This window comes from Molossus molossus, unplaced genomic scaffold (assembly GCF_014108415.1).
Source record: "Molossus molossus isolate mMolMol1 unplaced genomic scaffold, mMolMol1.p scaffold_m16_p_13, whole genome shotgun sequence".
NCBI lineage: Eukaryota > Metazoa > Chordata > Mammalia > Chiroptera > Molossidae > Molossus > Molossus molossus.
Genome location: NW_023425348.1, coordinates 43429657 through 43454081, shown reverse-complemented (window position 1 = coordinate 43454081; position 24425 = coordinate 43429657). Strand labels below are relative to the sequence as shown.

General features: G+C 37.5%; 1 protein-coding gene across 13 annotated transcripts in view; it reads left to right on the top strand.

Annotated features, from left to right (window-relative positions):
* Positions 1-24425, top strand: part of UVRAG (UV radiation resistance associated) — a 291381-nt gene that overhangs the window by 148312 nt on the left and 118644 nt on the right. For all 13 annotated transcript variants that reach the window (XM_036258243.1, XM_036258242.1, XM_036258244.1 and 10 more), the window contains 4 exons: positions 9316-9400; positions 11466-11553; positions 13405-13465; positions 21279-21444. In XM_036258243.1, coding sequence (XP_036114136.1) covers positions 9316-9400; positions 11466-11553; positions 13405-13465; positions 21279-21444 — 400 coding nt within the window. The remainder of the gene's footprint in view (positions 1-9315; positions 9401-11465; positions 11554-13404; positions 13466-21278; positions 21445-24425) is intronic.

Below are 24425 nucleotides of genomic sequence, written 5' to 3'. Positions count from 1 at the left end.
AGACAGAAGGATGGGATGGGGTTTGAGGAGAAGGTATTCAAAATATAAATGAAGATACTACCTATCCACTGACTAGGAGGAGAAGGCTAAGAAAAAGGCATAGGTGCTGGGGAGTTGACCTGTTAGGGTAGGACTGTAAAGAGTCCTACTGTTTTGAAGTATGAGGTAAGGTAATTATGTGTTGGATTTAGGGGAGATTTAAGGCTTTGGGGTAATGTATGGGGTAGTCATCTCTAAGAGTGGGAAAGCAAACTGAGGAAATTGCTCAGTAGAATTGCTAGACAGTGTGCCTGTTTGTGCTTGGTGGTTATTGTTTTAAAAGTAAAACTGGTCAGGCCAGTTATATAATTTTCTCTGCCCACTTGGCGCTGCATGGGGTTAGGTTGAAATGCAAACATTGAATAAAAGTGAAATTATCCCCATTTTACAGATAAAGAAAATAAAGTTCAGAGAAGTTGAGACTTGTCTAGAGTCCTAAAGGTAGCATAGGTAAAATTTTAACCCAGATCTTTCTGCTTTCCTAAGTCAGTGGGCTTTTCAGTATAGTATACTGCCTCCCATAGGATCTGCCTATTGTATTTAAACACTGAAATTAGCTCTGACCTTCATAGCTGTCAAGCCAATTGTGTAGAGTTATGAAAAGTATCATTTGCTTCTCATTGCCTGTTATAAGGAAGTATATCACTTCTTTAGGGAGAAAAAAATCTTCTCTTGGCACTAAATTCTGAGAGGAATTTTGCATGCAGTTCTTATGTGCTAGATATTAAATATCATAATGAAATACAGTCAATTGCAATTTTGCAAAAGTTACAGCAAGAAATATCTATTAACCCTTGAGAAAGGCAACATCATAAATCATAGCACAGAAAAGGCATTTCTGCAGGGAGGGAAACTAAACTAGTTGAAGTATATTGCTTTTTGGTCATCTGACTTGATGTAGAAAACCCAGAAGAATGACATTTTATTGGTTTTAACTATAATTTTTGACAGAGGCTGGCCATTGGCCAGTCTGAGACCAAACTCTCTGGTGAGAGAGAGGCTAAAGAGTCTGTGTTTTGTTTTGTTGATGGAAGCGAAATTTATATCTGATAGCTTTAGATTTACAGGAGACAGCATTGACATTGGTTATTAAAATGGAAGTGCCTGACTTGAGTTCTTGCTGAGCAGAGGAGCCATCTCAGAGTAGAACATTGGTGTATGCAGGGCCTAACATTTCAGAAAGCAAGTTTGGAATATTGTAAATGAAGCACATGCATTTGCTTCCCCTCCCCCTCAATGACCCATTGATATGATATAAAGAAACATACACAAAGACTAAATCTGTGGTTACGGTAACAATAAAAGAAGGTGCCATCAGAACACCAAAGATTTTGACACAGTTCTTTCTCCAGGACACGAAGTTGATGGCAATGTATGATGAATAAACTGGGTGAGAGAGACTGCAGCCTAGAACACAAGGGGAAACGCCACAGTGGGGCTTTCTGGTAGGCTCTCAGAGGCCTCAGCTTGGAACCGAGGAGGAATGCTGGAGCAATACTTAGGGAACGCGGACCTGCTGCCCATTCCCTTTCCTCTAGGAATTTGGGCTAACTTCCTATAACATTCGCTCCAACTGCTTTCTAAACATAATGGCTTCTTGACCTGGTTAGGTCCTGTGGGATGAGTATTTGGCATAGAAAGGTGGAGCAGAGCCTTACTGTAGACTTTTGCAGCCTACCCAGAGGGAAAACATGAAAGGCCACTCTACTTAGGAGTGAAATACCCTAAATGTATACAGTCCCAAAGTCAAGTTCTCTTATTTAACAGTTGTGATGATTTCAAGTAAAGGCAGTTCATATCTGCTTGCAGTTTATCCTGCATGGACCTAATTCAGACGTTCACAAGAAAGGTTGGAGGCAGGGCAGAAAATTGAGGAGGAAAATGGATGCTCTTGCAAGAAAGTCATACTCTTCTTTTTAAAATTTTTTATTTTATTTTATTTTTTTATCCTCACTCGAGGACATTTTTGCATTCATCTTCAGATAGAATGAGAGGGAGGAAGAGAGAGAGAGAAACATTGATGTGAGAGAGACACATCAACTGGCTGCCACCTGCATGACCCCAGCTGGGGCCGGGGACAGACTACAACTGAGGTATGTGCCCTGAGCAGGAACCGAACCTGGGCCTCTCTGGACTGCAGGCCAATGCTCTAACCACTGAGCAAAACCAGCCAGGGCCATACCCTTCTTCTTTATTAACAAAAGCAGTGAGCCTCTGGGGAAGAGCCTGCAAACCCTGCAGTCTCCAGGGTGTCATTGGGGATGGGGCAGGAAACCTTTTGGATCCTGACTATTAGAAATCTATCCATAGGGAAAGGAGAATATTACTGAGAAAGTCCTACCTTGATAACACAGGGTAAGCCTGGCTTACTCAGGACAGCAGAGTAACTTCCTACCCATTTACCCGGCCAGGCTGGAAAGCACAAAATAACAAGCCGCGGTAGTTAACCGCCTGAGGAGAGGCAAGAGCATGGTCCGACACCCTTACTTAGGCATAAGGAATACCTAAATATGAGGATAGAAGGGCGTCATTGATAAACAGCCTCCAGCAAACCATCTCCACCACCACCCTCAAAAAGGAAAAGTTAGAGGAAATTTGAAGGTTGTGATACACTGAAGGTAACCACAGCAGCAACAAAACCCAAATACAGACTATATTGACTCAACTTCCAAATTAAAAGCAGAAGAAGAAGCATGCCCTTTTCTTTGTTGCCCTGCAGTTGATGTTCAGGATTCAATCAAAAGTTTTGAGACAAAAAAAGCAAAACAAAAAACCATCAGCCACCATCACCACCACCACCACCACCAAAACGTCAAGAGAAGAAATTAGCAGAGAAAGATTCAGAAATGACTCAGATGTTGGGACTACCAGAGAGGGAATTTGAAATGACTATGATTAATGTGCGTCAGGCTTTTGTGGAAATGTGGATAGCATGCACAAACATCTGGTAAGTTTCAGCTGAGAGATGGAAACTGTAGGAAACGGTCTAATGGACATGTATGCAATAAAAAAAACCGACACATTACCAGAGATAAAGAATGCTTTTGACAGATTCATCAGTAGATTTGACACAACTGAGGAAAGAATCATTGAACTTGAAGATAGGTCATAGAAATGAACCAAACTGAAGCTCAGAGACTCAGATAAAACTAAGATAATTCATTATCAGTACTCCTACACCTCAAGTAGTGTTAAAGGAAACCCTTCAGCAGAAGCAGTATGATACCAGACTGAAACATGGCTCTACACAGAAAAAATTGAGATTTTTGGAAATGATTGAAATGAAGATATTCTAAAGGTCTTTTTCATTGCTCTAAAAGACAATTGATGTACAATAGCAATGTTTTGCGGTTTATGGTATGGATAAAATAAGATGTATGAAGAATTTGAAGAGTGGGGAAGGTAAGAATTAGGAGTGTACTATTTTCAAGTTTTTACATGCTACATGAATGGTATAATATTATTTGAAGATAAACTATTAATTAACTCGGGTGCAATCACTGAAAAGTTCCAAATGGAAGTAAGGATAAGCTAATAGGAAGGATGAGGAAATCATTAAAAAAAGACTCAGTCCAAAAGCATTAAAAAAATTGGGATAAAGGAACAAAGAATAGATGCAATATATAGAAAACAACAAGCAAAATGGTAGACTTTAAACTGATCATTGATTATATTAAGAGTAAATGATCTAAATACCTCAGTTAAAAAATAGAGGCTGTTCAGATTTTATATTTTAAAAAAGGTCTAACTAAATGCTCTCTATAGGAAGCCCACTTTTAATATAAAGATATAGATAGATTAAAAGTAAAAGAATGGAAAAAGTGCACCATGCAAATACTAATCAAAAGAAGGCTGGAGTGGCTATATACGGGGTGGGGCAAAAGAGGTTTTATAGTTGTATGTGAAACAGTTTATTCTTGAATTATTATTATTAATTATTGTATTATTTTCAATACAAACAGCTGTAAACATACTTTTTCTCACCCTGTAAATATCAGGCATAGTAGACTTCTGAATAGAGTATTACCACCCTGATCAGGTGGTTCAGTTGGTTGGAGTATCATTCCATATACACCAAAAAGTTATGGGTTCAATTCCTGGTTAGGGCACATACCCAGATTCAGGTTCGATCCCATGTTGGGGTGCATACGGGAGACACCCACTCGATGTTTCTCACACTGATGTTTTCTCTCTCTCTCTCTCCCCCTTCTGCTCTCTCTCTCTAAAATCAACAACATATCCTCAGTGAGGATTTAAAAAAAAAAAAAAAGATAAGATTGATATCATAGTATGGTGAAGAGATCAGTTCATGAAAAGGCATAACACTTCTAAACATGTATGAATATAACTGTGTGTGTGCGCGCGTGCATGTGTGTATGTGTGTGTGTATCAAAAACTAATAGAACTGAAAAGAGAGATGGCCAAATCCACTGTTGTTGGAACAACAACATTCATCTCTCAGTAATTTATAGAACCAGTAGAGAGAAAATGAGTAAGGAAAGAAAACCTTAACAGCTCTATCAGCTAACTTGACCTAATTGACAGTAGACCATTCCACTGAGCACCAGCAGAATATATATTTTTTTTAAGTACATGGGGAACATAAGTACACAAGGAACATTTAATTAGGCCATTTTTGGCATAATATAACAAATACAAAAAAATAAGAATAATATAAAGTGTGATCTCTCACCAAAACAGAAATAAACTAGAAATCACTGATAGAAAAATGTCTGAAAAATTCCAAATATTTGGAAACTTACAACACACACACACACACACATATCATGGGTCAATGAGAAATAACAAAGAAAATTGGAAAGTATTTTGTTATTTTTATTTATTTTTTATCCTCACCCAAGGATATTTTTCCATTGAGTTTTAGGTAGAGTGGAAGGGAAGAAGGGGGAAAGAGAGAGAGAGTGAAACATAGATGTGAGAGAAACACAGTGATTGGTTGCTTCCCGCACGACTTCGGCCAGGGCCAGGGATCAAACTTGCAACCCAGGTACATGCCCTTGACAGGGAATCAAACCCGAGACCCATTGGTCCATAGGCCAACACTCTAACCACTGAGCTAAACTGGCCAGGGATGGAAAATGTTTTGAACTGAATGAAAATGAAAATATATCAACATTTAAAAGTGTATAAGCTTAGAGGGAAATTTATATTGATGCTTAAAGTAGAAAAGAAGAAAGTTCTTCAATCAGTAATCTAATCTTGTACCTTAACAATCAGAAAAGAAGAGCAGATTCAACCTAAAACATGTAGGAGGAAGGAAATAATCAAGGACAGAAATTAGTGAAATTACAAACAAAAAAAGAGCAGACTATCAATGAAATCAAAAGGTGTTCTTTGAAAAAGATCAACAAAACTGATAAACCTCTAGCCTGACTGACCAAATAAAAAGAGAAAAAGCACAAATTACCAATATCAGGACTGAGAGAAGAAACCACCACATATCCTACAAAAATTAAAAATAAAGTAATATATATATTTATCCTCACCCGAGGACATTTTTCCATTTTTTTGTTCAGATAGAGTGGGAGGGAGAGAGAGAGAGAAACATCGACTTGAAAGGGACACATCAAGTGATTGCCACCACACTACCCAACCAGGGCCAGGGACAAACTGCAACCGAGGTACGCGCCCTTAGCGGGAACTGAACCCGGGTCTCTCTGGACTGCAGGCCGACGCTCTAACCGCTGAGCAAAACTGGCCAGGGCTAAAGTAATACTTTGAATAACACAATGGTAGCGTGTCAGAGGACACTAGAGCAAGGCTGAAGAGAGTTCCACTGGCTAAATCTGGGACCACTTGAGCCCCAAAATTTAGTCATGAATTATGAATCATTGAAAAATGGAATTGATGGTTCCATATTGATAAAAGATTGCTAATGAAGAAGGGAGACCCTGGCCAGTTTGGCTCAGTGGTTGGAGCGTCAGCCTGTGGTCTGGAGAGACCCAGGTTGGGTTCCTGCTAAGGGCATGTACCTCGGTTGCAGTTTGTCCCCAGCCCTGGTTGGGTCGTGTGGGTGGCAACCATTCGATGTGTCCTTTTCATGTTGATGTTTCTCTTTCTCTCTCCCTCCCACTCTTATCTGAACAAAATATCAAAAAGAAGGGAGGTTTCTTGCTTAGAGAAGTGCTGAATGCTGACTAATAAATATGGAGGGAATACTGGAGTTGGAATGTTGTTATTTTGCAACCATAGTAACAATTGATTCAAGCAGAAGATACCAATCGATGTTAAATCTGGGTGGAAATTTAGATAAGAAGCAGGACATATGCATGGCCTTAAAGATGGACATTAATGATTTTATATGTGATATTGTTAGCTCCGGTAGCTAAATATTAATAAAGGAAGGGAGCAAAGAAACTCAGACATTATTAAGTAGAATCAACTAGGGAGCATAAGCCTGCTTAACCAGGAACTTGCAGGTTCACAAACTCCAGGGGATTGCAATATCCCCCCAAAAGGGCATTAACACCCCTCCCTCCTCAATATAGGGAGGAAGAACCCCCTTTTCAATCTCCCAGGTCCACTAGCTCAGACTAGGGGGGAAATTACTTCTATGAGGCATGCAGAGTCAAGATGGTGACCATAGAGGCCTGTCTGTCTAAGCCTGGTCCTTCCCAAGCCTGAGATAATATAATTCCAGCTTAACAAAGAATATCTCTCTTTTCTCCTCCTTCTCTCTCTTTCTCCCTCTCTCCCCTCCCTCCCCCATATGTAGCCCTAGCAGCCATGTGGCCCATAACTGCAGGGACTACTAGCAGGCTCCAAGGTGAGCCTGGGTGCTGGATATAGCAGCACCAGCGGCTGGAGCACAGCCGGGAACTGGGCTAAGCTTTGACATGGCACAGAATCTCTGGATATTGGCCCTATTTTTGGCCTTGATGAAAACAAGATTGGACTTTTCCCAAGGCAGGAAGGATGGAGATGAGACATTGGAAACCTGGGAGCAGCCTTCTGTCTCCACCCAAATAAATCTTATCACACCACAACTTCCCACTGCGAGAGTCTCTCGGAATGCTTTCCTTGCGATCCTGTGAAGAACTCGATTTCCACTGACAGCCTTATTCTCAGAAGGACACAGCACCAATCATGTAGTATTCAGGCTGGTGCTAGATAATCTGAACAACATTTAAAGAAGTTGAGCACATCACTGCTTCAGTATTATTACATCCTTATAATGTGATTTTTGGAACTTAGGTTAAATATTTTTAGGCATCTTCAAATACTTAGCTCTTCTCTGTATGAACCTAACTAAGGCAAACTCACTTAGTTTTGTTCCAAAGCCCGCTGGTAACCATGAGGTGTATTACCTTTGGACAGAAAATTGAACCTGATATGTTTTGGAGAGATGGTGCCAGTGTGCTTTCTAAAGCCTGTGGAAAACCTAGCCTTTCAGATGACCCCTTTCTGGGTTTGGATCTACTCTTTACTTTTTATTTGGAGATCATACTAAACTTATAGAAAAATTACAAAAATAAGAAGAGTACAGAGATCACCTAAATTCTTCATCCAGATTTACCTGTTGTTAAAATTTTCCCTATATGTTAAGCTGGCTAATATATTATTAAAGTTAAATTTCTATTTCTTTGCTCCACAGGGTTTTTGTTTGTCTTTTCTCTCTCTTGGTCATGTAATACATTCTAGAGAGCCTTCAAAACTGAGGAGGGTATATACATTTGCATTTTGAAGCCCAGATCTGTCTTGTCCCTATTTGTGGTTTCACCAGCAGTGTGCAGCCTAATTTAACTATGAAGAATGATACTGTAAATTTCTGTAGTGCTATAAAAATGTATGTGCATTCTGATAAAAAGTACATGGTGTGGGGGGTAGAGGTTGTCAACCTAAATGTCTTCTGAAGTCACTGAGAGGGAAGATTTGGGGAGGAATCAGATTGGGGCTCATGAAGATAAGTGATGTTCCTTCATTAAATTCTATTTTGGGGGCAGAACTACCAACTTACTGGTCACTTAAGTACAGTTGAAAAAGAAGTGTAGGGTACTTGGAAATACGTTGATAAAATTACCTAGGTTGGTAAATTTAGTGCTAAGGTCCAAACTACTTTGGCCAATTAATGTACTTCCTGTTCCTTCCTGTAGGAGGTGTGCAGGAGAGCGCAGGGCACCCTTTCCCAGCGGATCACAGTTCACCAAACTCAATTCCTTTGTGAGACCTAGAACTTAGTGTTAGCAGGATCTAAGACTGTTTCCCTGTGCTTCGGGCCTGCTGGAATTATCAGGCCTGCGTTGTCAATGGTGTAAGACGGTCTTTTCTTAGGGTAGGAAGACGTTAAAGGATTTTATGCTCATATAAATAGAAATGGAAGTTTCAAAAGTTGACATAAATAAAAAATTCAGTCATATAAACACAGATATTAATCATCGCAGTGCTAAAGCAAATGCTTAACGGAAATTAAATGTCCTGTAATGGGATTAAGGTATGGGGTATCAGTTAGAATGTGGAATGTTCCTATAATTCACATCCATGGAGTTGAATTTTACACAGCCATTAAACATCATAACTCAGACTGACTGTCAACATGTAAAAATGCTCGTGACATAATATGGAAAAATCAGAATATACATTTCTTGCACACTGTGATTGTAACTAAAACGAATTATGAATACCATGAAAGATCATAAAAACTATATTGTAGTATTCAAATATAGGCAATTTTTCCTGCTCTACTTTTTATACTTTTAGTAATGTTGTTATGTAGCATTTTGGGTTGAACAGAAATAAACCACTTTTTAAAAAAATGAACTTTAGTTTTTAGAGCAGTTTTAGATTCATAGCAAAATGGAGCAAAAGGTACAGAGAATTCATGTATATCCCTGCCCCAACATGTACACAATCTCCCCCATTGTCAATATCCCCCACCAGAGTGGTAATTTGTACAACTGATACACATTTAGTGAATTATCTTTAACACCCAGAATCCAGAGCCACTTAAAAAAAAAATTGTTTGAATTTTGAAATCTCACCAGGGTTTATTGGTCAGCAATCCAGAAATCTGTACTCAGGGAATCTTAGACTCTTACTCTCTGACACCTGCTAGAGGCTGGACTTTTATAAAAATTAAGCCAATAGGGAAATTTATTCTAGTCAATCCTCCTGGAAGACTTCTATACCCAACCCACTTTGCCCTTTAGCTCTTTTTCTTTCCCTCTCCGTCTGGGGACCGGACTGTGCCTCTTTGGTTGTGTTTGAGCATCTGTCTGCACTGTTCCATCAGTATTGCCTTCTTCCTTCTCTCTCCAGGAAGTACATTTTCAACCGAGCACCTCAAGCTTCAACTCCAGAAGGAATCCCTAAGTGAGCTGAGGAAGGAGTGTACTGCGAAAAGGTAAATGAAACTCTGAAAATAATTGTGAATGTCGAGTTTACTTTGAGGATAAGATTTGGAAAAGTAGGATTCCTTTTATTTTTTTAATCCTCACCCGAGGACATTTTTTTCCATTTTTTGTTCAGATAGAGTGGGAGGGAGAGAGAGAAACATCGAGGTGAAAGGGACACATCGAGTGGTTGCCACCCACACAACTCCACCAGGGCCAGGGACAAAGTGCAACTGAGGTACGTGCCCTTCTCAGAAACCGAACCCGGGTCTCTCTGGACCTTAGGCCAATGCTCTAACTGCTGAGCCAAACCGGCCAGGGCAAAAGTAGGATTCTTTAAATGCTGCTGTTATTTATATTCCACACACCTCAGTGCCATATTCATTTTTTGTTTTATCCTCATCCGAGAACATTTGTGCATTTATCTTCAGATAGAGCGGGAGGAGGAGAGGGGGGAAGAGAGAGAAATATCGATGTGAGAGAGACACATCGACTGGTCGCCACCCACATGATCCCAATCGGGGCCAGGGACAAACTACAACCAAGGTACGTGCCCTCAGCAGGAACCGAACCTGGGACTCTCTGGTTCGTGGGCTGACACTCTAACTGCTGAGCCAAACTGGTCAGGGCCATATTCATTTATTTAACCTATTAAGCTCTTACTATGTGCCAGGCACTGTGCTGGAGGCAGTTATTTGAGTTCCTAGTTTGTACTCACAATCAGAAATGAGAACACTTCTAGTTTTCAAGGCTGCAGCACCATGACTTGATGTTTGAATCTTCTCCTTTTCCTGTCTTCTACATGTAGTGTAGTTTATAGTCTTTTCTTTAGTAATTTCTTTAGATTTACTCTTGTTTAATGTTAGCTCATTTGGAGGACCTTAACAGCTCCTAGATTATCTCTCTAACATCATTCTTTCCATCTTTCCAGTTATCCTCCACACTGCTATCAGATGTCTCCTCTTAAAACACTATTTTTATCTTTTTTTTTTTCTTTTTAAGAACCCACAGTGATTATGTCACTTAACTTTCAAATAACCTTCAATACATTGGTTCTATACAACTGTGGCTAATTTTACTTACTCCACAACATTCACTTAACAAATACTAATTTTTTTTAGCACTTGCTTAAATTTGTTGCCTCCCCTGTTCTTTTGCTCATCCTTAGCAATTAAAGATTCAAGAATGTTAGACCTAGAAAGTACCTTGGACTTCATCTAGTCCAATCATCTCAATTTGCAGATAGGAAAGCAAGGCTCTGGGAAGTTACTGTTTGTCTAGTTCACCAGGAAAGCAGAATTAGATCTCTATGTCTTCAATGCTGTTTGCATTATACAACTACGTTTACATTCCATTTTGACCTAGTACATCTCCTAAATTCCTTTTTTTCTTAAATTGTTAACACAGTTGAGCAGGTAATTTGTTCTGTAGTTATTTCATCCGTTGTTTATGTTTCTTAAGTAGTTCAAAAGAAGAGCTGCATCATTTCATGCCACAGCTTTTCCTTGTTTATTTTTTTTCTTATATTACTTTTCTAATATGGCAGCAGGGTTGTTGTTTTTTTTTAGTTAGTTATAACATGTAGGTTGTAAGTGAAAAATAAAATACTTTTCTTGAGGAACTCCCATATGGATATTTTCTGAAGTCAAATAGCATTAGATTAAATGAGATGTTGGTTAGCTTACTGTTCCTCTTTAAACCTTATTTCCTTATCTGTGTAATGTATGTAATAATATCAACCTAATAGTGTTGTTATAATAATTAAATAAAGCCATTTGTAAAGCTTCTGGCATATAGTAGTAGGTGCTCAGTCAGTGATGATCTGTACCCTGTGTACCTCTTAGCATGGTGGTTGACACACACAGTAGGTCTCAGTGTGTATATAGTTAGCTTGATTGATAGTGTTTAGAGATAGGTCAAAACTTAAGTTAGATATTATTCTTGCCTCTACTGCTGAGTTTCTGTGGCCTGCTCTAGACCATGTAATCTTTTTCTGTGTCAGTTATGTGGAGATAAATGTTTGAAAGCATGTAAGCATATTTTTTTTAACAAATATACTTTTTTTTTCCTCGTTAGAGAACTCTTTCTGAAGACTAATGCTCAGTTGACAATTCGTTGCAGGCAGTTACTATCTGAACTTTCCTACATTTACCCTATTGATTTGGTAAGTTTCAAATTCTCTAAAAAAATGTTTTGTTTTTAACAGTCTGAGGAATGGGGTAGTCCCAGAGACGTGGAAGTGGGGTACAGACTGACAATCCCCAGAAGAGGAGTTGGTGGGGGAGAGATAAACCACAGAACTTATATGCATGTGTGCATGAACAGTGGACATGGACAACAGGGTTGGGGACAGGGCAGGGAGGGAGGGGGAGGGGGGAATCAGAGGGGGAAAAAGGAGAAACATCTGTAACAAAAATTAATCAATAAAAAGCTGTAGTACATATACATAATGGAGTACTATGCTGCTGTAAGAAAGAAAGACCTCTTATCCTTTGAGATGACATGGAGGGACCTGGAAAGTATTATCCTAAGTAAAATAAGCCAAGCAGAAAAAGACAAATACCACATGATCTCACTTATATACGGAATATAATGAACATAACAGTCTGAGGAATACGGTAGAGCCAGAAACATGGAAGTAGGGCACAGACTGACATCCCTCAGAAGAGGGGCTGGGGGGGTGGGAAGAGATGAACCACAGAACTCATATGCATGTATGCATGACCAATGGACATGGACAACAAAGCCGGGGATGGGGTGGGGGTGGGGGGCTGGGGAGGAGGGTGTCAATGGGGTAAGAAAGGAGAAACATCTGTAACAAAAAAAAAATTAAAAATTAAAAAAATAAATAAAAATAAAAGCTTTAAGGTAAAAAAAATGTTTTGTTTCTTAAATATGATTTCTATTTGAAATTTCCTCTCAATGAAAAAAATCATTGCTCTTGTCATGATTTCATTCAGGAGCTAATACCTATTTTTACAGTAGATTTAGACTTAGTTGGCATTAGGTTCCACCATTTGATTTTTTTTTTTTTTTTTTTATCCTCACCCGAGGACATTTTTCCATTTTTTTTGTTCAGGTAGAAGGGAGAGAGAGAAACAGAGAGAGAGAGAGAGAGAGAAACATCGATGTGAAAGGGACACATCGAGTGGCTGCCACCCGCACAACCGACCAGGGCCGGGGACAAACTGCAACCAAGTTACGCGCCCTTAGCGGAACCGAACCCGGGTCTCTCAGGACCGCAGGCCAACGCTACCGCTGAGCCAAACCGGCCAGGGCCACCATTTGATTTTTTATACCAGTTTGTTGGAGGAATGTTGTCGTCTTCATCTGAAAGAATACCAAATTATTTTGGGTTTCTCTATAGGATCTTTTCACTCAACCAGATTATTAGCTATCACCATTTCTGACACATACATGCAGATACATGTGCTCCGCTTTAAAAATATAACTGTTAATTCATTTATATTCATTAGTATTATTTCAGATATTCCTGTCATACTGTTCAGTTTTTTAATCTAGTTTCTTAGAGTAAATGCAAAAATTTTAACTTTAATAAAACTAAATTTTTTTTAGAGAGCCAAATCTGCTAAATTTGATGTTTTTTTTAAATGAAAACACTAATTTTTAATTTAAAAGACTAATATTTTGAGAGGAAAGCTAATAGGATTTTAGGTTGCTCAGAGAATCTTATTAATTCTATTTAAAAATTTATAGCTATGAATTGTTCAAAGGATATGTTTGTGATAAAAATGTTACATGGCTTTTTGCTTAGACACGATGTTTTAAATGTTTATATTATAGAACATTTCAAGTATATGTCAATATAGAGATGATAGTATAATGAACCATCATGTACTCAGCCTCCATTTTCAGTAGTTAACAATAATATTTTGAGTATAAGGCAGTATTGCCTTTGAGTTAACACTGACCTGCTGAATTCTTTGAGATTTGACTTAGAATTTCTGTTTTATACATAAAAACAGTTAATTTCATTCTTTGATTGTATTCACAGAATGAGCATAAGGATTATTTTGTCTGTGGTGTCAAGTTGCCCAATTCTGAGGACTTCCAAGGTATTTTTGTTTCTTCTAAAGATTTGGTGTCTATGGTATGTGGGTGTGCTGCAGGGGAAACGGGTATCTTAAAATGTTGGTTGACGAGCACTTCCCCAGAAGGGTTCTTGGACCTTATATCAGATTCCCTGATAGGAGACTTCAAAGACTATTTGGTCTAATCGGGGGGGGGGGGGGGGGGGTAATTGAACTTTATATTTGAAATTTAAAAGAAAATAGGTTTTTAAAGGGCTTTAAGAAAATTAGACAGTCGGGTACTTAAGAATACTTATAACCTCCCTATTCTTTTGGTTTGATTTTCATGAAATATTTGTGTGTGGTTGGGAGCAGAAGACTAACAAACATTAATCTGTCCTGTTATTACTTAGAAAATCATATTTCTGCAGATGTGAAATGAATTTGAAAATATAATTTTGTGACATTCTCACTCTGACAAGTTAAATTTGTTCTGTCATTTCTTTTAATTAAAAATTATATTAAAATTATTATAGACTATGATTCATAGTAATTACTGATTTTAAAATATTTTAATTTTTCTAATCTCTTAACCAGTATGTTAAAGAAAAGAACTTCTTTTATTTGGCAATAAAAGATTTTTTTATTGTTAGCAAAGTGGTCCCACCCTCCTCCCCAGTTTAAACAACGCGTTGAGAGCTAGTGAATGGCTTTATAGATTATTTCCAAAGCAGCATATTCTCTGTTTGGGAAGCAGTTATTTAAGAACAGAGCATTACCAATTTTGATTGAGATGTTCTTACATTTCCCTATAAAAGAAATGTTGTTATTTATAGTCCTTTAACATGTAAGACTGTCTTTTTTTTTTTTTAATCCTCACCTGAGGACCTTTTTCCATTTTTTGTTCAGGTAGAGTGGGAGGGAGAGAGGGGAACAGAGAGAGAGAGAGAGAGAGAGAGAGAGAGAGAGAGAGAGAGAGAGAAACATCGACGTGAAAGGGACACATCGAGTGGCTGCCACCCGCACAACCAACCAGGGCCGGGGACAAACTGCAACTGAGGTACATGCCCTTAGCGGGAACTGAACCCGGGTCTCTCGGGACCACAGGCCGATGCTCTAACCGCTGAGCCAAACCGGCCAGGGCAGGACTCTTAATTTATTACCTCTAAATGGCCTTTATAACAACCCTTACAACAAGTAGTTGGGACATGATAAAAGAGGACTGATAAAACAGGAATGGGAAAACCTGTATTCAGTTCCTGGTTCACTTTTTAGAAGCCATGTAATTTGGAGCAAGCCATCAAAGCTTTGAGTTGATTTCCTAACTGGAAGTATGAACGTATTAATTCATGTCCTACGTGTTTTACATGACTGTTGTGGAGATTATAAAAGCATGACATTTTGCCTTATCTTTAATCCTCACAAAAATAGACAAAGGAAACCCATAAGGAAGGTGGTATAATCTCATTTTATAATGTGTAAATGAGCTATTCAGTGACTTGCCAGAGACCACAAAGCTAGGTAATGATCTAGCTGGGATTTGCCTGGTTTTCATTGTACAGTGTTCCTTCCAATCTCTGTAAGTCAAACAAATGTGCTTTAGTGTTGATTTTAGGTAAAGTTATGGTGTCTTAAAGCCCTTGGCACATCTTTTTCCTCATTCATCTATTTGACAAAGCTACTGAGTACCTTGAGCCCTGTGCCAGGTTCCAGGGATCCTGAATATTCATTCACTGAAAAAATATTAATTGAGCCAGGCACTGTGCTGAGTTTTGAGGATATGACAATGGAAAGAACAAGTCTGTTCTCTCCTTTCATGGAGCATACACAGCCTCCTGAGCCAATAAACAAGAAAATAAATATGTAATAAGTATCTAAGAAAGGAAAATACAATCATAGACAATATGATACCAATATTAGCATTCCAATTTTGATTGGGGAACCTACTTTAGATAGATGAGAGAAGACCTCTCTGAGGAGAAACATTTAACAGAAAATGTGAAGGCTGAAAGGAACCAACTACACTGCTGTTGGAGGAGGGCATTACTCAGAGGTGGGGCAGCAAGTAGAAAGGTCTGGATGCAGGAATGGGCTTGATATATCTAAAAACTCAGGGTAGGGGTATGGGAGAAAAGACCTGTATTTTGGGCAGTCTTGTAATCTCTCAGCTTACTTTCTTCACTTGTAAAATGAGGTAATAAATAGCTACATCTCCAATTAATTGTGATGATTGAATGAGATAACATTTGAAAATACTTTTCCTTTAAAAGGCACTCATCCAAATGTAATTGAAATTAGTTGCAAGAGAGAGGAAGGAAAGAAGGAGGAAAGGAAGGACAGAAGAGACCAGAGCAGACCTGTGTGGCGGGAGCACAGGGAGCCAGAGGAAGAGTTATGTCAGAGGAGACAGGCAAGGGCGGCCACGGCTCTGAGGCCACTGTAAGGAGTTTGTATTTTATTCTCGGTCGAGGAGAGAATGCCTGAAAGCTTTCAGGAAGGGGAATTGTATGAGCTGATTTATGTTTTTAAAAGTTACTCTGGCTGCTAAATACAGAATGATTTGAAGGGAGGCAGTAAGGAGAGCGGGATATCAGGATTGGTGAACTGCCACCTTCACCCACTCTGCGACGTTTCTTGGTTCTGTTTTTGTTTTCTGTGAAGTTGTTCGTTTCTGAGTTTTTCATAGCTTTAAATAGCTACCCATGCTTTGTGTGTGTCCAACAAGCTGAATAAATTCTTCAAACTCGTTTAAAAAGTTTAGCTTTTTAGTGCAGTTGCTTAAAAATGAAATGGGAGATAAAATGAAATGTTTACTTTTTCTCTAAGCCCTATTCATGCCCCATGACTCCTAGGAATCAGACCTTTGAAGAAGCACACGTGGTAGTACTGGACTTTAAGGCCTCGTGTTAGCGTTCTGCAGGGGTTTCCACGCACTAAACTCACTGCGTGCCCGGTGCCGAGTGTACGGAGATGACACATCCATCCCACCCCAGTGAGATTTCAGGCCATGAACTTGTAATGAAGACAATCAGGAAATATTTATTGAATTCATACTGTGTGTCAGGCACTTAGAAGTTTATACCAGGTACATGGGATTCAAATACATGGCTTCTGTCTGGAAAGGATTGAGAAAGCCTTTTGAGCAAAGATGGTGGCCTTGGTGCCTTAAAAAATGAAATCATATTTCCCTCTGGAGAAAAGGGGAGGACGTTTTGGATTGGGCGAGTAGCAGTATGGTAACATACCATGCCTGATGCTCTCTTGTTTATTGATTCCTCTGTGAGGGAAAGAACTATGTCCAATTTTTTTAAAGACAAGAGAGTTGTGGCTCAGAGAGTTTAGTCAATTTTACCAAAGACTCATACTAACCAGTGGCGGAAATACAGTCATCCCTGGTTGGCTTGATTTTAAGGTACATGTTATTCCAGTCATGATGCAGTTTTCGTACTTGCTTTGAATATTCACCTCTTCCAAACTTCTGTGTCGCTTTTTAGTGCTGTAACCAAAGCATTCTTGGAGAGACTCTGGTGAAAGAATTCCAAACTGGTTATCCTGTGATGTTAATGAGACTTTTCTGGGATAGACTTAACACTGCCTGGGTTAATACTGTTTGGGAAAATGCTCCGTGGTGGCCCAACATTTACTGTGCTTTTCTAAATGGGTGCGTCACCGTTAGCGTGTGTCAAAGAGACCTGGACACAACGGGAGGAAGTTCTCCGGTGAGGGGTATTATTTTGAGTTCCATTGACAGAGACATTTCTTACTTAAAAAAAAGAAAAGAAAAAGTTTGTGTGTGTTTTTAAGTAATCCATAACACCAGAGCCTTTTGTGGTAATGAGACCCAGATTTCCTTCTGTGTCTGTATCCCTTTATGCAGGCATGATTTCTTGGAAAGGAGAGTCCGTATGTCAAACAGTGTCTCATTGAGAACGTGGAATGAGTCCACAGATGCTGTGGCAGTGATTAGAGTCTTAAGTATTTTGTCCTGTCTGCGTCAGTGGGTGCTTGCTTCCTTAGCAAATCAGCTGCCTCAGTGATGGGGAAGGCAGGATGGTAAGAGCTTTTCTTGTACATGGATGTGTTTAAATATTAATAGTTTGTCCAGAATATAAGTCAAAGGGACATTTGAAATAACTTGTAATGTTGTCATGGAGATTGTGTTTGTGGAATTTTTTATCAAAAAAGTTATACAAAAACTGCAACCCTGAGTAACTACCAACATATAAAAAAACAAATCAGAACTATTTATTATGAGGAAACTGCAGATTTTTGTTTTGTTTGAGGCCACTTAAAACATTGTTTTAGTCAGGATTTTTTTTTACGTACCTGAGTTTATTCCTGTTCTTCCCTGAACTCCCCGTCCAACTGTTCTCACCAACAAAACTGTCACCTGTGACCTTTCTAACCCCCGAGCAGAGCACAGACCTCTGCCCTGCATTAGGTGTGAGGGACGTCATTAATGCTTACTGGAAAAGTACACCCCAGAGAGCCAGGTTGGGGCTTTGGCAGGTAAAAAGTCTTTTAGATCTTGGAATGCTGGAAACCTTAAACCTTTTGGTTTTTTAGCTAAAGTGATTGGCAACAGAATGTGACATCTGAGGTTTTGTGGCCAGCAATAGCCATAATTAACCACATGAGCTCACATTTTCCCACTGGAGGTTAGTGGTCTTGGGGTGATGAAGTGACTTCCCTACCAGGAGGTGGTTTTCCTTTTGAGGGTATTGGAATACCCTTGGGCCCTGTAATGCCTCACCCGTGGTCCTTTTAAAATGTTTTTTAATATGAAGCTTCAATATTGGAAATTCAACACCATGGTGTAACAGTGAGGCTGTGACTGAGCACTATGGCCTGGAAGAGGAAGCAGCCTGGGGTTTTAATTGGTGGAACGGGGGAGTCTTGTGGTAGAAACGATGGTGAGTATGAAGAACCAGAATCAAAGCTGATTTCCAATATTATCCAGTTTCCAGTTTTTGCTATTTCTTTTTGTTTTTTAGTTTGCATGTGTAGGCTTCTCAGAGATACCATGTTATCATTAAATTTAAGAAAATTGTTTTGATATTTGAAAAAAGGTGATGTTAGAAGACCAATTTTTGTATTTTAAATAGATATGTGGATATAGTCTCAAAATATGCAAAATAATTCTTTAGCATTACCCCTTTAGTAATATAGAAAAAAATGTAGATGTTTGAGTGTTTAGCATTGGATTGATTGTTTTTCTTAAACATTCACAGTTTGCATTTAACCTATTTGGGAGGCTAATCAAGAGGGCCGAGGACCTAAATAGACACGTCTCCAAAGAAGAGATACATTTCCTCAAAAAATTAAAAATGGAACTGCCATTTGACCTAGTGATCTCATTTCTGGGAATATATCCCAAGAAGCCTGAAATACCAATCAGAAAGAATAGTTGCACCCCTATGTTTATAGCAGTCCTATTTACTATAGCTAAAATCTGGAAACAGCCCAAGTGCCCATCAGTAGATGAGTGGATAAAAAAGCTGTGGTACATTTACACAATGAAATACTATGCAGCTGTAAAAAAGAAGGATCTCTTACCCTTTGAGAAAACATAGAGGAACCTGAAGATTATTATGTTAAGCAAAATAAGCCAGTCAGAGAAAGACAAGTATCATATGATCTCACTTATATGTGGAATCTAATGAACAAAATAAATTGACTAACAAAATAGATCCCGAGACATGGAAGCAGGGAACAGACTGACAAACCTCAGAGGGAAGAGGGGAGGGGCAGAAGAAATTAACCAAAGAATTTACATGCATATATGCATAACCCAAGAACACAGATATAGTTCCGTGAAGGCTTGGAGGGGCAAGAGCAGGGTGGGAGGGGGTCACTGAGGGGGTAGATATCTGTAATACTTTCAACAATAAAGATAAATCTTTTAAAAATCCAGGCCTTCTGTTGCTTCTGTCAGGTCAGATAGGAAAGGAAAAGTTTAGTGTGGAACATGTACAGGAATGTCCGGACTTAGGGTATTATTATCCTTCATTACTGTAAGTTCTCCTCTTCATCTTTCCCTTCCAAAGAAGGTTCTTAAAGACCAAGTCCTTAGGGTATTTTAAATTTGATAAACTTTCCTTTTTACAGAAAGCAGGAGGCAATATTCAGCGACCTCTGATGCAGCTCACTGTTCCCAGTTGCAACTCCACGGATAGATCATTTGGGTGCTGGAATGTAGATGCAATTCTCCCTCTTATTCCATCACTCTTGGTTTTTACCTATATGGCTTTGACTAAGTCACTTATATCACCTAAGTCTCATTTTTTAAATCTCTAACAGGCTTATTGTGTTCTTTGCCATTACTAGAAAAGAGCGAAGAAACTAAGGTGGTACATCTGTGTAATTTGTTTGGTATATTCTAGGTTTCCAAGTAAAAAAAAGTATCTCTTCCACAGTTAAGTTCTGAGACAGTATGATAGGATGCCTAAATTATAGAGACAGTGTCAGGTCAACCTGTATACCAGCTGTATTACTTGGACAGCCTTCTTAACTTCTTTGAGTCTAATGTTTGCCATTTAGAGATGAAATAGCATATAAAAAGTGCCCCGTTTAGTAATTGTTGATGAATGAAGGACTGTCATAAATAAGGCATTGTGGTCAATTCCTGGCAGAAGAAAAGTATATAATGAAAGTTACCTATTTTTATAGTAAGATCAAAGAGAAACCAAGGCTCTGCTATGGTAGTCAGGGTAGAGAATTCACTGAGAACTAGATTGCTGTAATGACATTCCTACAATAAGAAGGCAATGCTTAGATTACTAAGTATAAATATAAAAGGAGAATGTGAAAAATATTACTAATAATTGAAGTTAAATGTACCCTTCTCACGCCAAGGTCACCTCAGTTATTTCAGCCTTTCCTTAGTTAGAGGTACTCCAGATGATGTGTTTAAATCTTTTAGTGTGTGTTTGTTTGTGTGTGGACTTTTTAAAATATTTTGGGAATACTGTATACCAAGCAGTTACTTTTTCTTTCTTCCTGGGTCAAGCCTAAGCTTGTTATATTACTTGGTTTTGAATACCTGAGTAATTATTTATGACTTGGTAGGTGGTAGCAGAAGTCTAGATGGTGAGTTAAAGGTGTAATTCTGTGACTTCTTAAAAGATAAGTGCTTATGTTTGACTGTAGGATACACTCATTTTATTCAACAATTGCATCCACCTAAATTGTTTAAATAGGAATATTAACAGTGTGGTTTTTTGCTTTTACTGTTTAAAAGCCACCCCCCCCCCCCCTTATATTTCAGACTTCACAAACTTATTTACACAACACTATCTTCATGAATATTGAGAACATACTCCATGAAGGATTATGCTATTTCACTTCACACTAGAGTTAATAATGTTGTACAGTAGTATAGCAACACAACAATATTGCTTATAAGTTGTTAATGAATAAAATGCTTAGGTAGTGTGTTATGTTTAAACCTCTGAAACTAATTTTCACATTGTATAATAGACTCAAGTATTCTTTTTACCTTTAAAAATGAAACTAATGGCTTTTGAGTGTATTAAGAATTCTTTCTTTAGATTTATATCAGATGTTAATCTCACCACATTAATTATTGGGAAATAGTTTTAAATATAGTAAATAAAATTTTAAGTGTTATTAATGTGTTTAGATTTGTATAAAATGAATATAATTGAATTAAGTTTATAATATAAATGTATAATGGAGTTTAAAAGTATAAATGTAAACTATATAATTTAGATAAGATTAATATTTTATTTACCAGTTATTTTATTCTTAATAAAATCTCCTTTGAAATTGATTTATTGTGCTCTCATAGCTACATTTGTAAGTTAAATAGTTGTTTTCTTCTGCTTCTAATTTACAGCAAAAGATGATGGAAGCATTGCTGTTGCCCTTGGTTACACTGCACACTTGGTCTCCATGATTTCCTTTTTCCTGCAAGTGCCCCTCAGATATCCTATAATTCATAAGGGATCTAGGTCAACAATCAAAGATAATATCAATGACAAGCTGACAGAAAAGGAGAGAGAGTAAGTATCTTTTTAAATATACTTTTAACATCAAGCCGGTATAAAACATGGAGTATATTAAAAATATAAAATGTGACCTAGATTGTAGCAATTGTTATATATTCTTTGTAAAGTTCTATTTATTTTAAATAGAATGTAGTCATTCATTTAGATAATAATGGGCCAACTCCTTCACTTGTTAAAATTGCTAGTGATAACAAAATTGACTCATTTAAATTTAATTTGCTTTTGTGAGGACAAGTATAATAACTCTGCACATATTCATGTAGTACCTATTTTCTGTTAGTCAACGAATGAAAGAGGTAAAAGATTTGTCAGAAAGACAACCAGAAAAAGGATAAGAGACTTAACAACAGATGGTACATATCTGAAAAATGGATTAATGGACTGGAAGATACGTCAGTAGAAAATATCTTGACAAAAGAACAAAAGAGATGGATTGTATAGAAAAATGCTAGACATGTATAAGACACAACCCAAAAGGCTAATAATATACATATAATTGGAGTCACAGAGAAGGAGAAAAGAGCACATAGGGTAAATGCAATATTTTAAGAATTAATGACAATTTTTCAAATTGATAAAAGACATCAAGTTGGAAATTCAAGAAGCATTATATACAACACAAAGTAAATACAAAGCCAAAATACTTAGGGGAATTATTGTGAAACAACTGTAAAGTAAAGACAGAGTGAGAATATTAAAAGTACTTAGAGAAAAAAGACAGACTAAGCATCAAAAGATCAATGATAATAAGACTAAAAGCTAACACTGGGAGCCAGATTTTGATGCAATGACATTTTATTTTTTTTTATTCTTTAATCCTCACCGGAGGACACTTTTTTGCATTCATCTTCAGATAGAGTAGGAGGGAGAGAGGGAGGACGAGAGAGAGAGAAAAACATCCATGTGAGAGAGACATATTGACTGGTTGCCAACTGAGGCTGAGCATTAACTGCAGCCGAGGTATGTGCCCTTGGCAGGAACTGAACCTGGGACTCCCTGGTCCGCAGGCCAACGTTCTAACCACTGAGCAAAACCGGCCAGGGCAATGCAATGACATTTTAAAAGAACTATAAAACAATATTGCCAACTTAGAATTCTATATTCAGTGAATATATTCTTCAAAATAAAGGTAAAAGTAATAAAAACATTTCAGACCATCAAAACTGAGAAAATGCATCTCAGCAGATCTATACTAATGGAAATATCTAAAGGCACAATAAAAATAATCTTGCACAGAAATTTGGAAATGCCAGAAGGAACAGAGTATATCTAAATTAATTTTGATTAAAAATCAAATAGCATAGCAGCGATCTTACTACATTTTATATAACACGTGCCCTTGTGTGGATGCATTTAAATCTCACATGGTGGTGAAGGGATGATTTTTATAATGCTACAGCAGAGTTGGATTACTTAGCTCTGTTCTTGTCTGATATATAAAATAGATGTTTCGTATTATTTCCACATAGGGGAAATAATGGAATACTTTTCTTTTTATATTTCTATGTTTAAAATGACCATTTCTGGTCAGAAAATACCCAACTCTTTGTCAGCTTTATACTTGTTTATACATTTTTCCCCCTTACTCTTGGACTAGAGAGTCCTTTTTCAGTAGCCTCATCACTGCTATCATTCACAGCATAATTGTGCAAGAATAGTTAATGCTGGGTTTAATTTAATACTGACTATGCAGGGTAATACCCCTAACAGCTGTAGTTTACTACTTGGCCAAGAGATTTCATATTTAAGTATTAGATTTCTACTTCTGTGAAATCTGATCATATCGAAAGATGTTGGAAGGAAGGATTACCTTTGGTGTTTGGTCTTATGCTTAGGAAATACTAACTGAGTTTATCTTTGTATTTTGGAGAGAGTATGAGGTTTGAATTAATTGAGATACATAGAGGGGAACATAAGTTTTTGATCCAGCATGAATTATGAAAATGTTGACATCCATGGTTGTTTTTATTGTAGAGTTATTGGTATTATAAAAGATTCACTGTTCTCCTGTGCAGCTCTTAAATACTGCAACCATATTTCCACCTCTTTCTCTCTCCAAGGATAAAGAAAATGGTAAATGTTCTGTTGTATATTCAGTTCCTATATTAAATAAGACTAAGTCCAGACACTGTACCAGAAATTTCTACATTCCTACCTATCTTTCAATTAAATGCTGTTTAAAAGCAGTTTCAAGGGATAAGGCCTTATGTACTTTGCTTAGCTGAAGCATCAGTGGTAGGAGCAGTAAAGTAAATTCCATGGACTATATTTTTGAAATAGCACATATCTGAAATCATAAGTCAGTTCAGGTTCTAACCCTTTGCTGTACACAAAGAGATAGAAGTACATCTGTTATATAAATGAGAAAAAGCCGTAGGCTATTTGAGCATGTTTTTTAAACCCTTTAAAAATACTCAACATATAAACTAGTGTTTGAGCTTGCTAGTGCTCTTTTGTTAAAGTGTGTTGTTTCTCAAAATTTCCAATGTACGCTATGAATAAATCAAGAAGACCAGTGTAAAAAAAATCAAATAGTAATATCTTATTACATATAATATACATATACATAAAATATATTTAGAATTGTAATGCATGACTAACACAAAAGTCTGGAAATGGAGTTAAAAATGTTCTAAGATCCTAACATTATTTGGAATGTGGTAAAATCATAATTTATATTAGAATCTAATAAATCAAAGATACATGTTACAATCTCATAACCACTGAAAGTTATTTCATATGAGGAAAAAATTAATAGAGGAGATAAATGGAAAAAATTTAAATATTTGATTAATCAAAAAGAAGGCAAGAAAGGAAAGGAAAATGAACATTAATTTCAAACCAAAACAAATAGTAAATTTGTAGATATGAACCCAAACTTATCCTATAATTACATTAAATGTAAATGTTATTAAGAAATGATGTCATAGACATATGAAAAAATGCTCAATGTCATGAATCATTAGAGAAATGCA